Source organism: Cladophialophora yegresii (assembly GCF_000585515.1).
Source record: "Cladophialophora yegresii CBS 114405 chromosome Unknown aczIN-supercont1.2, whole genome shotgun sequence".
NCBI lineage: Eukaryota > Fungi > Ascomycota > Eurotiomycetes > Chaetothyriales > Herpotrichiellaceae > Cladophialophora > Cladophialophora yegresii.
This window is the reverse complement of record NW_006913046.1, coordinates 2430375-2443835: the sequence shown is the minus strand read 5'-3', so window position 1 is coordinate 2443835 and position 13461 is coordinate 2430375. Positions and strand designations below refer to the sequence as shown.

Here is a 13461-nt window from a genome sequence, read left to right as displayed (position 1 = left end):
AGCATTGTTGCGAAGTGCCTGGTGTCGTGCCGTAGCTTGAGCTCGCATCGTGGAGATGAGATGTTTCACTCTTTTCGCTCTGCAGGGTACAGTGAAAATGCCTATATGCCTTGCGTCGCGCTTGTGGACGCATTGAACTACTCTCCTTCTTTCTGCTCTTCAAATTCGACCAAGTCCACACCAGCGCCGACCACCTCACCCTCACCATGTGCCACTCTCTTGACCTTTGCCCCTTCAACTGGACTCCTGATGACGGTCTCCATTTTCATACTCTCGATGACAACCAATGGTTGTTCCTTCTTCACGACATCGCCAGGTTTGACCAACACTCGCAGGATTTTTGCGGGCATGGGAGAGACCAAGCTATTTGCAGATTCGCGGAGGCCAAGGGCTTTAGCCAGGAAAGGAGGTGGTGGCGAGATTAGCAGCGTGGAGCCCTGGGGTGTAAAGAGGTGGATCATCTGCTGGTTACTGGCCGAGGACGCCTGGAAGATGACGCGGGAAGTGTGCCTTGTGTGTGGGAAATACGTGGTCAACGTATTTGATAGAGGATCGAATGAGGATGTCAATGTGATTGCATCGCTACTGGCTGGCGTTTGTACGGAGAAGGTGCCTGGGCTGAGCTGCTGGAGCTGGACCGCGTGGATGTCCGGTGTCTTTCCAGGCCCAGGTTCAAAACTTGCGGTGTGGAAGTGGAAAGTGCGTGGTTGGAAGTCGGAGGAAGTGTCAAGCCAGGAAGATGATGCTGAAGGGAGGCCCCATGCCGGAGGAGAGGAGTTCGGCTGCGGTGAATGGCGCAGGAAGGATGCTATTGCGGCCTCGGCGAGAACTTCAGGTGTGAAGGAGACTTCGGGAAAGAGCTCGTCTCTGTGTTTTTCGATGTAACCCGTCTCAACATTGCCACCCACGAAATCAGGGGATTTGCATATTCGTTTGAGGAAGTCGATGTTCGTGACTGGTCCCGCCACCTCGTAGTCTTGCAATGCAGCTACCATCTTGCGTAGAGCGAGTTCTCTTGTCTCGCCTCGTACGATCAATTTCGCAATCATTGGGTCGTAATGGCTGGATACCGTGTCTCCTTGCACGAAGCCGCTATCTATCCGTACATCGGCCGACTCGTGCGGTAACTTGACATGCGATAGTCTGCCAGAATCGGGTATGAATCCCTTGTCTGGATTCTCGGCATAGATTCTTGCCTCGATGGCATGGCCACGTTGAGCAATCTGTTTCTCAACTTGGTCCTGTGTCAAAGGGAGTGGTTTGCCCTCTGCAACTTGGATTTGCCAATGCACGAGGTCCAGCCCAGTCACCATCTCGGTCACGGGATGCTCGACCTGCAGCCTGGTGTTCATCTCCATGAAATAGAAATCGCCAGTATCATTGTCAAAGATGAACTCGACCGTACCGGCGCCCTCATATTTTACAGCTAATGCAGCCGCCCGAGCTTTCTCCCACAGGTCTTTTCGTATCGAGTCGTCCAGGTTGGGGGCAGGAGATTCCTCAAGGATCTTCTGATGCCGTCGTTGGATGGAACAATCACGCTCACCCAAGGCCAGGCAATTACCATGCTTGTCCGCAAAAACCTGAACTTCAATGTGGCGCGGGGTCGTGATGTACTTCTCAACCAGGACTTCATCGTTGCCAAACGAGTTCCTGGCCTCGCTCTTCGCACTTTCTAGCATATCTGGGAACTCCTGGGCGGACCTTGCGATCCTCATTCCCTTGCCTCCGCCGCCCCTCACGGCTTTGATGAGGACAGGATAGCCGATCTTCTCTGCCTCCTGTGCGAGTGTGTCAGGAGCTTGGTCGGAGCCATGATAGCCAGGGACACAGGGTACACCGGCAGCATTCATGATCTCCTTGCTCCTAGCTTTGTCACCCATATCTTCAATGGCGCTCGCAGGTGGGCCAATGAAGGTGACACCTTCTTCTGCGCACCTCTTCGCAAACTCGGCATTCTCTGACAGGAAGCCATAGCCCGGATGTATTGCCTGACAACCTTGCTGCTTTGCTATCCGGAGGATCTTGTCTTGGTCCAAGTATGCAGCGGTTGGGCCGAGGTTGAAGGAGAAGGGAGAGGAATGAGCATGCTGTGCGAGAGCATCCGGGTTGGTATACAGTGTGGTTGTGCGGATGCCGTGCTGAGCAGCTGTCTTGTTCACTCTTATTGCGATCTCCCCTCTGTTTGCAATCAGGATGGAATCGATGGTCTTTGTCGAATATGATCGGAGAGATGTTCCCGTTCGCAGAGCTGCAGCAGCTCGTGGGAGCTGACGGTGAGACATGGCTAGACTGAGGCAGAGCACCTGGGTGGTTTCTGTCACATCTCATGCAAGGTCCCTTGTGTAAGAGCTCTTATAGAGAAACATGAGAGATGGAAGAGGAAGTACGAGGTACTTCTCCAGGCGCGGTTGTCGTCGCCTTGCATCGGAGCGGCAGGAAGCGGGGAACAAGCGAGACGCGCATCGTCTTGATCTGGCTGTAATCCCTTGTCCAGCATTGCTGCCCGCACTGTCTGTCACACTGTTGTTGATTCGTCCCACCAGCCTGCACCACACCGCACCGGCATCAACTTGCATGACTGCTCGAACAGAGGGGCGAGGGGCTACGTGAGTCAAGGCAACCACTTTCACGTCTCTCTGCGACTTTCCTCAAGGTACTTGCCCGATCCGAAACGAAGGCTCCATCATGCCTTGACGGGGCTCAATACATCTCGATCCGCTTCCCAACATGTCTGACGTCGAAGACTACGCCTACTGGCCCTATGACGACCTCGAAGATGTTTTATATGACGCCGATCCGGACCCAGAGTTAGCGGACGACTTAGCCAGCCATGCAATACACAGTCCCATTTACCACGAAGAAGACGCCGTCAAGGACGAGTTGCAGGAATACTTTAGCGACTGGGAATATTACTCGGATGACTACGTGGATGATGACCCAACACTATTGAGAAAAGACCCTCAGGACGGTGGGCCGATCCAGCGGTTCGCAAACATCAAACGAGAACCGAAGCGTGGGAAGAAGAGGAAGCTGGTCGAAACACAGGACATCCCTCCCTTTGATCTGAACGAGGACCAATTGTTGATCCGCTGTATCAAGGGTGTAGTATGGGCCAAACCTTCCGAGCTAAGGACGCCGCAGTACGAAGGAGGCCAAGAAAACAAAGTCGCCTTGCTGAAGGACTGGAAAGAAGTGTTTGCGGTCACAGACAGTGGCTGGGGTAGGGCATCAGAAAGGGCTCGGCAAGATGAGTCTTGGGCTAATGACTTGAGCCTCGCCGATATGGGTCTGCGGAATGTACCCAGGCAAGCGTCTTTCAAGCAAGACGATCAAGAAGAGGAAGCAGGTTTTGAAGAAGACGATGCAGAAGACGACGGAGCAGAACACAGTCCAGTTGGAATAGAGGAAGATGTTCTGTCCGACAAGGATTCGCCTGGACCAAGGTCTTCGAAGCTCCGCACTACCATGCTCCTGGACGAGGATGACAGAAGCATAACTCAAGGCTTGCCTGCTGCGGAGGATTTGGAGGACGAGCGAGGTCCCCGGAAAAGACGCCGAGTGAAGCCAGACCTCCCGTCCCCGCCAGATTCGAATGAAGCCGTTACACTCGACCTAGAGGAACCCCAAGCCATGTCGAATATACAAGCTGCAGCACTCGCAAAGGAGGACTCGTTCGCAGGCGGCAGTGATGAGACTGTCCAAGCCAAAGCGCCCATATCTGTCGGCCCTGACGTTCCGCAGAGCAGGAAGAGAAAGGCAGCCGAAGAGCCCGAGGATGGTGTCACCAGATCAACTGCGAGTAGTCGGGCGAAGAGAGTTGCGTCGTCCGTGTCAAATGTCCCCACCAGCTCACGACCGAAACGAAGCACCAAGACAAGGTGATGTCGGGAGAGATCAAGAGCTTCAACTGGGGACTTTTCAATACCTCCTCATTCCATAGTCTATGTAGTACAAACTCGGCTCAGCGTACGCGGCATGTAGTTGCGCATGGCAATTATATGAGGATTACAAAGCGTCATCTATGACACGCACATCCCTTGAATGTAGACAATGGCATTTTGAGACAGTAATAGGGGTATTAGTCCATTGAGACTGGGAGGGGATGAGCTGAGACGAGACGAGGCGAGGCTCCGGTTCGGCAAAAGTCGCAGGCTTGGCAGCCGTGATGAACATGAACTCGAAGTGAACAGCGAACATGGACTCATCTCCATCCAGCAAAACCTTCTGCTTCACCATCACCCACCAGTCACGGATAACCCGTGGACTTCGTTGCCTGCATTGGATTCTTCTCTAGCTACTGGGCATCAATCCCTTGCATCAGACATCGACCCGAATCACTGCTGCATGATTGTGGCCCGGACTTCATTCATTCCATGCTGAATAATTCAGTTTGGGGGTATGTCCATTCTCAGTCTGGGTGTACCGACATCAAGCAGACCACCCAAGTTTCTCGTTGTCTCTTCAACATCTGACTGACACTGGTGACCGATTCAAGTCCCGACATCGAACTCGCAACCCACATGTGGCCGGCCCAGAGGAAGTCTTGAATCGACAAAAAGGAGGAATCACTTTTCACCATGGCGTACAGTATGTCCCCGGAGACAGTGCAGGATAACGCTCTTGCCTTTTCTTCCGACATGGTTAACACTCGCCAATCTAGACACGTCCTACTTGTCGTCTCCTGACACACCGTCAACGGTTTTCCCCGAGCGGTTGATCCGACCGCTACCCAGGAGATCTATCAAGTCCCGGTTATCCCAAGAAGCTGTTGAAGCTATCCAATACCCTCCTACGCTGCCCTCATCCAGCTTGCCGGCATATTCGAACTACGGCGAGAAGGGCGAGGAGACCAATGACGGCAAAGTGTTGGAGCATCACCACAGTGACAACTATTACAATGACCATGACCACGACCACGACCACGATCATGATGACGATGACGAGTGTCCCCACCATCACCACCACCACCATCATCACCATCATTGCCACCACGACGAGTACGAGGACGATCTTGATTCCCAGGACGAGCGTATCTACCCTCCCCGCCGCTTCATTGTCTCCTCTCCTCGCTCGCCACGGTCGGGACGTAGCAGATACTCGACAAGAGGTAGTACTTCAGGCCCGGACGGCTATGAAGCATTTGAAAACACCAACAACAAGAAAAAGAGAAAAATACCAACTTCGGGTAGTCTGAGTCTGCATCAATCTGCCGTCACCGACCAATTGGCACACATGGGCATTAGTGGCACCAAAGATGGCACAGCGGATGACGGGTTCTACGCCGGCGCCCATGCGGGTAACACCGCTGGTCTGGGGGTGCAGGGTGCTGGTAGAGGGCGTGGTGCAAGAAAGGCTTTGGGCCGGAACCCTCTCGGTGTGTCAGTCAATGGCTCCAATGCTCGGATCGGTCCTTCAAAATATGACCAGAACATGACCGCCAACGCGAAAGGTAAGGTTGAAAGATCATCAGCACGTGCTATTGAGGCTGACTTCGGGAAAGCTGAGGAGACCAAAGACCAAGGTATAATTTCTACAGCCATTGCAAAGGCTACCGCACTGCTTCCGAAACCACTCGGCAAGGGACAAGAACACGTAGGCGTGCTCGACCAAGAAGCCAAACAGGCGCACAATAATTCACAGTTCACTTTCACATGCGAAGCCGACGCCAAGGGAGTGACTTTCCCAGAGCAGAGTTTATATTCGCCCGGGTACACTCAGCGAAACAACCCCACTCACCCTACCGCGGCTGAGAAAGGCAACATTCAGCCAAGTCAAAACACCGCAAATGCTACAGTGTCTGTGGCTCAGCCAGCACCTGCTGCGCCTGTCGCGCAAAACGCCAATGCTCAAGGCAAGAAGCCTCGTAGACGGAGAGGCGATGTGTACGCGCTGGCAGCCCGACAGAGGAAGCTTCAACAAGAGTACAACAACCTGCAGCACCCGCCAGCACCTGAAGACATCTGGATCTGCGAGTTCTGCGAATACGAGAGTATCTTTGGGCAACCACCGCATGCTCTCATCCGGCAGTACGAAATCAAAGATCGAAAGGAACGTCGACGCCTAGCGGAGAAGAGGCGGTTGTTGGAGAAGGCCAAGCTCAAGGGCAGGAAGGGAAAGAAACAGACCAAGAATGCAGCCAAAGCCGCCAACCACAATGCCGGCACTGTCAACCAGCAGGCTTACGACAATCAGCCGTTGGATCAACTTGCTGATGATGATCTCGACTACGGCTATGACGATGACCCGATTCCAATGCCGGCACCACCGCCAGCCACGACTGCAAACAAGGCTGTTGTTGGACCGCGGACTGCTACTACAGACAAGGCAGGGGGAACAGCAGGAGGCGGAGGGATTCGATGACAGCCGGACTTTACCAGTGCTGTCCGAGTCCCCAGTCTCCTAATCTGTTTCGTTTTGCTGTCCTGTTTTTGTGTCTGTATCCGCGTCGCGTTGGTTTTCGCTTGGCCAATCGTTGCGGCTGACTGGGGGTTATGCTGTTCTGCAATTCTGATCTTTTCCTGTACTTAGCCGCGTTGCAACCTTTTCCCCCACCCCTCCTAGCATAGCCTGAACATACGTACTCCTCTCCCACAATGAACAGTCAATCTGTCCTGTCCATAGTGACCACTCTTAGAGGCGAGTTCTCATTTCGAATCGTGCGATTATTTGAACTGGACCACAACCAGAAGGTCGTTTGTAAGTGTCGGCATCGCGTGTGCACAGATAAGGAACAAGGTCCGCCTGACAGGGATCACGGGCTTGATGCTGGGGGACGATCCGGGGTGCAGGCGAACAATGACTGCAGCGGCTAGGACTCAGCCACATTTGGTCCTTGGGCAGCCACCACCGGGTACTCAAGCCACAACCCCGCTGACCCTCCCAGCAATTTCAGAGACATTCTTCCCGACGGTGACGCACATGTGCAGCATTCCAAGAACTTGATGCGTTTCTAAGATAACTGTAACCATGACCTTGGGAACAAACACTCGTCCTGTTGCTTTGCTTTGCTTTCCTCTCATTGTGGACTCGGAAAATCATGTCTGTGTGGCGCAGTAGCGTTACCCGGTATCGCCATCACTTCATCCTCCTGTCGACCACTCCCACTGTTGCGACCATTCGAACCGCGTTCTACGCGACAACTCGAATTCGGATACTGGTATAGATACGCCACGAACAAGGGCTTCGACTCGTAAGCCTCGAGCCGTGAATGAGCCTTTGTCTAAGGCACTCAAAGCGCAAACACTGCCTTTATCACTTCCTCGTGCCGACTCACAAAGCGCATTCGAAGTGACGACTGCCATCACAGCGTCCTTTGTTTGAAAGTTAACATCTACTTAGCCAGTCAGGCAGCTCGCTCAACTGTGTTTGCCTTGTCCAAATACAACTACCTCGTACTTGACCCAAACCTTGCCAATCTCGCGTATTCTGTCAATCGACAGGACCAACGCTGGCTCATTCAGCAAACCCGGCATAAATCCAGATCTCGAGACATCTCACAAACAATCTAGATCGACATTTTGATCCTTCTTCGACCAAGATCCCGAATCAACCACCGTTCAAACCACATCGCCGAAATTCAACATGGCAATCTCGTCCATCTTTTCCGGCTTTCGCAAATCCAGCTGGCTTCACCTCTTCCTGCGCAGCTTCCAATTGATCGACGCTCTCGTCGTCATAGGAATGTACGGCGTCGACCTGAATGCGGCGATGAAAGCGTCAAAATACGCCGACGGCAAATGGGTGAGTCCATCTCCAGATCCCCAAATTGGCGCATTGACCTCCTTGCCGCCCGAAATGGTACGCGTACTCACCTTCGTCAAGGTCTTCGCTGTCACAACGGGCAGTCTCGCCGCAGTCACCGCCCTGATCTTCAGTCTCGCGTCCATCCTCATCCAATACCGGACCGTGGCATTGCTGTTCGCGTGGGATTGGACCCTCACCATCCTCTTCGCCGTGCTTTCTGGCATCTTCGGCTCCATGTATTTGCATGTAAGTTGTCGTCTTTTCTCCCCTCTTCTTGCATATTATGCTAACAATTTGGTGCCACAGGAAAACATCGAGATGGAATCCGGCATCCACCGCATGAAGACCGCCGTGGGCTTCGACCTGGCCGGCCTCGTTCTATGGTTCATCACAGCCAGCTTTGGGACATGGTGGTTCTTCAGCGAGAGACGTAAGTCTTCAGATCCCCGTCGCGAGATTGCGCCCAGTCAATGGGAAGGCAATGCTGGTCTGCCCAAGCTGTCCAAGACACTTCGTGACGGGTCAATGACCGGTCGTTCCTTCCGTATGGGTTCAGTACGCAGCCACTGACTGACTTGACGCCAGGAGGAGGACAAGTCACGCGCAGTAGAAGTGTAAAAGCTTAATTGATTGCATATTTATCGACCATCGACCGAGAGGTAAGTCGAGCTGCGGGGAGAGAAGGCGGAATTAACCTGTCAAATAGACATATCACCGAGACCAACTGGAGAAAACTGCCCGTGGTGATAAGACGAGGCAGATTGGAAGAATAGAGGTGAAAGTGTGGAGCTCCCAGCCAGCTGTACTCGCCCATCACCTAAGCCCTAATTCTCAAGGACAGGACCAGCGTCCGTGACTGAAAATCTGTCTGACAGGTATGTACCGTAGGGCATACAGGCATGCAGCATGGCAGGCCTTCCCACATACAGGATGAGACTAGTCGATTTGAAGTGGCGAGCTCAAGCGAACCAAATGATGCCCGCAGCTCTGTTCCGGACATACTGTGAATCCTCAATGCGATTGTCGATGGTCCATCCACTCACTCCTAATATCTCACATCTGCTTCTCATGTCCCATGGCTGCCCATGGTACCTAGGTATTCACACGTGCCAGTCCTAGCTCCATTACTACATACCAACGTGCCCCGTATTGATGACAAAAAGGGAGCAAGCACATGATGACATGCGTTGCCTGCAGGACGCATTGACTAATCGTACTGTCTCCCATCGAGTCACTTCGCAACCTGGTCTGAGCCCGACGGGATGAGTCCATCGAGTTAGTCCGTAATTCTATCCTGACTTCTACGGGATGAGTCCATAGACGCAGTCAAAGAAACTACATACAGACCTCGCATTTCGCAATTAAAAATGTAGGCGGTTGTAGTTTCATGAATCATTGGTTGATTCCTCGCCTTACCATCTGATCTGCGGATGGATCGATGGATGGCTAGTGGCTCTAACTTTGGCTGCGGCTGTAAATGTACAAAGAAGCCACTTCGAGTGTGAAGTAGTCTGTCCTGACCGACTGTCGGCCTGCCTGCCTGCCTGTCTGACTTCGCATAATGAAAATGTACAAGAGGGTATCGAGACTTGTGTCAACTCAACTCAACTCCGTTCCATCCCTTCCTTCCTTCCTTCCTTCCTTCCTTCCTTCCTTCCTTCCTTCCTTCTCCTTCCGTCCCCAAATGGCTCAGAAATAAAGACAGACAATCGCTTGCATGATATGGAGATGACCCAGACGTGGCAAAAAAAGGGTCTCCGAGAACAGTGGAAAGTGGTGAAGATGCGTGAGGTGCGTGCTTCGTGACTGTGTCGTGATCGTGAGATGATGGGTCCTGCAACTGTGGTTTGACCCTACTGGTGTAGGTCGTGACAGATGCATCGTTCCTTCTCAATCCCAATCCGGTGTGGGAATTGTATCCAAGACGTGGACTGAGGCTTACTTAGATTGCATAGTTTTCTGCATGCAAAAACACCTCGTCCATGCCACTGCTGGTCATGACGTCCCACTGTAGCCGCGCAACGCAATTACTCACGTCTGTCCTCATCTCTGGCGGCCCACATACATAGACGCAAGTCCGCCGTCCGAACTCCCGGGACAGTCCTTTCAGCATGTATGGGATATCCGGGCGGCCGTACTCTGTCCGCCAGCCGTCCCGTTTGTGTCCGCCGAGACCAGAAGAGCCGCCCACATTGGTGGGCAGGAAGGCGAAGCGCATGAGGTTCTTTTGAAATTTCGTGGGAGTTTGAGGGAAGCCGAAGTCGAAGGTGCGGGTTGCTTCGATCTGGGCTTGGGAGATTGTAGATGTGCGTTTGTCTGTGGGTGGAGGTGGGTAGTAGAGTTGGTTGTTAGCGGTTGCTGTCGTGCCAGGAGGAGCAAGGTGTCGAGGTGGCGCGAGGTATGCATGCGGCAGGGCCGTGATGCTGTCTTCGAACTCGCGCTTAAGGTCGGGTTCTTGCTCCATCATAACGAGCGCCGAGTTGCGCTTCGAGCCGCTTGTCGCTTTGTCAATCACATCGGTGATTTTGTCTCTAATCCCGCTGAGACGGTGTTCTTTCGTCTCGAGAGGCGGATCATATCGCCTGGCGGCGGTGATGAAGAAGTGGCATTGCACCGAGCCAGGAGGTGCACATTCTCTGCATATCCGCAGTTCCTCCTTGAACCACTCCATGATATCGGGTCGTTTCATGGCCCAGATCACGTGCACTTTCGTCGTGGTGGCCTTGCCATCACGCATGCGCTTGATCAGATCGAGGAGTTGTGATGCAATGGCGGTGATACCGCTTCCGCCGGCGAAAAATATGACTTGGTCGAAAGAGGCCATTTGCCGTTGCATACCCCCATAAGGGCCTTCAATGAAGGCCCGGTAGGTTTTATAGGGACCCTTCTTGACCGATGTGTCGAGGACTTTGCGGGTGAAACCTGAGAATGGGCGGAAGACGAGGGTCATGTCTCTGTACTGTTCGCCATATTCGGAGGGGAAGTCTTCGCTGCAGAGCGAAGCAATGGTGAAAGGATGGTTCTCGAGGGGAGAAATGCCGGGCATGCGTAGGTACGCGTATTGACCAGGGCGCCATCTCTTCTGTGTCGGAATGGTCACCTTGATGGCGTTTTCCGGTAGAATGGTGACAGCTGATTCTTCTCCAATGAGCCACGATGACCGGAACGGATTCATCCAGTTTAGGAAGAAGAGGCGGGTGACCAGGGACACAAGCATTAGGGCCACAGTAGAGTAAAGGTACGCCCATGATGTCAAGTAATTGTGGCAATGCCAGAACATGAGACCAATGAAGGTCCAGGCGACCGGGATGTGGAGGAAGACGAAGAGCTCGTATGCCTTGTGCCGCAGGATAGGTACAGAGTGTAGGGCAAGGAAAAGGAGAGGTGCAATGGCAGCAATGCCGGTAGTGTAGACCCAGTATTGTTGACTGAAATACAGTCGGAAGGTAGCATAGCCTTCAGGGTCGTTGACGGACTGATACCAGTATGGAACAGCATGAATGACGGCGAAGATGACACACAGGTATGCTGTCCAGCGATGCATTACAACAAGTCGTTCAGCACCAATTCCAGTCAAGAAGGCAATCGGATTCGCCTTGTTGGCCAAGACAACGGTCCACGGTAATAAGGAGACCGACATCATCCCTGCTCGAATCGCTAATGGAGGTGATCCGTAGGACATTGAGGCGTAGAACAGCGGTGTCGGCAGGAAGCAATAGAGTATCGACGAGACCAGACCGATGAGCATCACTGCAAGCACCCCCAGCGAAGGGAATGTAAATCTGTACTTGCCGATCCTGATAGCTGGAATTGGACGGTAGAATATCCACCGGAAGAAGGCAATCGCATTGTTAAGAGGTGCAATCGCAGATACGGCTGCTTGTTGCTTTGCTTTCTCGGCCACCAATGGCCCCTTGTCCGGAAAGAAATGCCTTGTCGAGGCATCAGTGTGCGCACTGATTGCGCTGGGCAATTCGTAGGTGCCAAATCCTGCATGAGGCGAGAAGCCTACCGGACTGAGTGTCGACGCCGAGTTTATGACTTCCTCCTTGTACAGCGCCGTCCGGATCTTGTCGCCCCAGTAGTAGTATAACCGCTTTATCGTCGTGGTGACGACCAGTATGATCCCGATAAAGACAAATATCAGTCCATACTTGTCTGCACTGTTGAATGGATCGTGTTGTATCGCATCGAGAAGGGCAGGTGGAGTCGTGCTATTGATAGGGATGTTGACTCTCTTCAACAATTCCTCCGTGGTCTGCTCTGTCGCTCTCCGCGTCAACAGCGCCAGTGCTTCGGACGGTACAGAGGGCATCGTGGCTGAGTGTAACAACTGCCCGTATATCTAGAGACCGGCAACGGGCTCAGGGTCCGACGAAGGGGAGATGATGCGCTTCTCCTCTCAGGGTAGTCTTCGTAATCGTCGTGGAGATGGTCGACCCCGACTGACCCAGCGTGTCTATTGGATATGCGATCGCCTCAGTAAGGTGGTCATGGATTGGGTGACCGCTTTCAGGCCCGCCTCGGTCAGATATGTAGAATTCGCAACGGTTCGTAGAGAAGAGAAAGCCTGCTCTCTCGAGGACGAAGGGAATGGCGAGGTAGCGAGTGTAAGGAATGGAAAAGGCGGAGGTTCTCAATGCCTCTGGGACATAGGGAGAGGGGGAGAGGGGCGAAAAGGTGCGATATACTTTGTCGAAACATGCGCAAGAGGAGGTTATTCAGACATCGAAGCGAGTCAGTGATAGAACAATGGCAGCGGCTGTGTGAGCGACGCACACCCCGCTCCTCACCTACTCACTGTGATATCGACAGATGAGGTATGGAACCGAGAAGCTATCGACTCGAGGGCAGCAATAGCAGCACAGAAGAGCAGAGCTATCGAGCTTGGGTACTCGCGGAGATACCTCCATCATGTGGACGTCTCTGGGAGTTCTGGTGCTCAGCGGTAGCGTGAAGAGAGTCAGCGCTTCGAACAGAGCTTGCATTGGTTGTGCGATGAGACGGGTAGTGGGATGCATCTCGACTCGGTAGAGGACGGTGGAGATCTGGAGCGGACCGAGACCCTCTTGGTAAAGTTCAACAAGGCGTGAAGCGAATAGCAAGCGAGCCTTGAGGAAGAGCAGCATGAAAACACTCGACGACTGGGCACGATTGGACGAGTGAAGTGATGGGCCAGGAACATTTTGCGTGAATGGTGCAGATTGTGGCTTGCATGGGTAATGAGGAGGAGCCAACGGAATCAAGAAGATGCGAAGTTGACGAAGGCGGACCAAAGCAAACAGCCAGTTGTCCCCTGTGGCTCTGCCATATCCAGCCAATAGACGCCCACAATGTGTCGCCGCCGAGGTGTGACGGCCTGCACGCGCCACCTTGAGTCCGCAAGGCCCTCCGCCAACCACACTGCGTAGCCCACAAAAGTCAGCTTGGAGGCCCTGCGATTGCCTCGAGCTTTCAGGGTTTCCAGACCTGGACTGGCCAAGCCTATCGATCCCTTCCCCACAGTTCGAGACTCGAATTCTTGACATGGTCAACGTGCTGTCGAAGCATTACTCCACGAGAGCCCAGGACACCACTGCGGTACGAGTACAGATTATGCGGCACGGAACGCCCGTGAAAATCCGAGGGTACCTGGAAACTTGGAGGATTCAAAGGAGAATATTCCGAGTTTCCGAGTAAACGACGCACCCTGGACCTCAGCTGTCGATCTCTCGT

General features: G+C 53.3%; 5 protein-coding genes across 5 annotated transcripts; 3 read left to right on the top strand and 2 right to left on the bottom strand.

Moving 5' to 3' along the window:
• Positions 1 to 137: 137 nt before the first annotated feature.
• On the bottom strand, positions 138 to 2285 carry A1O7_02808 (3-methylcrotonyl-CoA carboxylase alpha subunit; the record flags this gene model as incomplete). The annotated part of the gene is made up of 1 exon (XM_007756838.1): positions 138 to 2285. The coding sequence occupies one exon, from the start codon at positions 2283 to 2285 to the stop codon at positions 138 to 140; it is 2148 nt and encodes a 715-aa protein (XP_007755028.1).
• Positions 2286 to 2730: 445 nt separating this feature from the next.
• On the top strand, positions 2731 to 3885 carry A1O7_02807 (uncharacterized protein; the record flags this gene model as incomplete). The annotated part of the gene is made up of 1 exon (XM_007756837.1): positions 2731 to 3885. One exon carries the CDS (start codon positions 2731 to 2733, stop codon positions 3883 to 3885), a length of 1155 nt encoding a protein of 384 aa, XP_007755027.1.
• Positions 3886 to 4580: 695 nt separating this feature from the next.
• Positions 4581 to 6363, top strand: A1O7_02806 (uncharacterized protein; the record flags this gene model as incomplete). The annotated part of the gene is made up of 2 exons (XM_007756836.1): positions 4581 to 4590; positions 4664 to 6363. The coding sequence occupies 2 exons, from the start codon at positions 4581 to 4583 to the stop codon at positions 6361 to 6363; spliced, it is 1710 nt and encodes a 569-aa protein (XP_007755026.1).
• Positions 6364 to 7584: 1221 nt separating this feature from the next.
• A1O7_02805 (uncharacterized protein) lies at positions 7585 to 8364 on the top strand (the record flags this gene model as incomplete). The annotated part of the gene is made up of 4 exons (XM_007756835.1): positions 7585 to 7743; positions 7825 to 7992; positions 8053 to 8301; positions 8332 to 8364. 4 exons carry the CDS (start codon positions 7585 to 7587, stop codon positions 8362 to 8364), a joined length of 609 nt encoding a protein of 202 aa, XP_007755025.1.
• A 1324-nt stretch (positions 8365 to 9688) lies between these two features.
• On the bottom strand, positions 9689 to 12061 carry A1O7_02804 (uncharacterized protein; the record flags this gene model as incomplete). The annotated part of the gene is made up of 1 exon (XM_007756834.1): positions 9689 to 12061. One exon carries the CDS (start codon positions 12059 to 12061, stop codon positions 9689 to 9691), a length of 2373 nt encoding a protein of 790 aa, XP_007755024.1.
• Positions 12062 to 13461: the final 1400 nt, after the last annotated feature.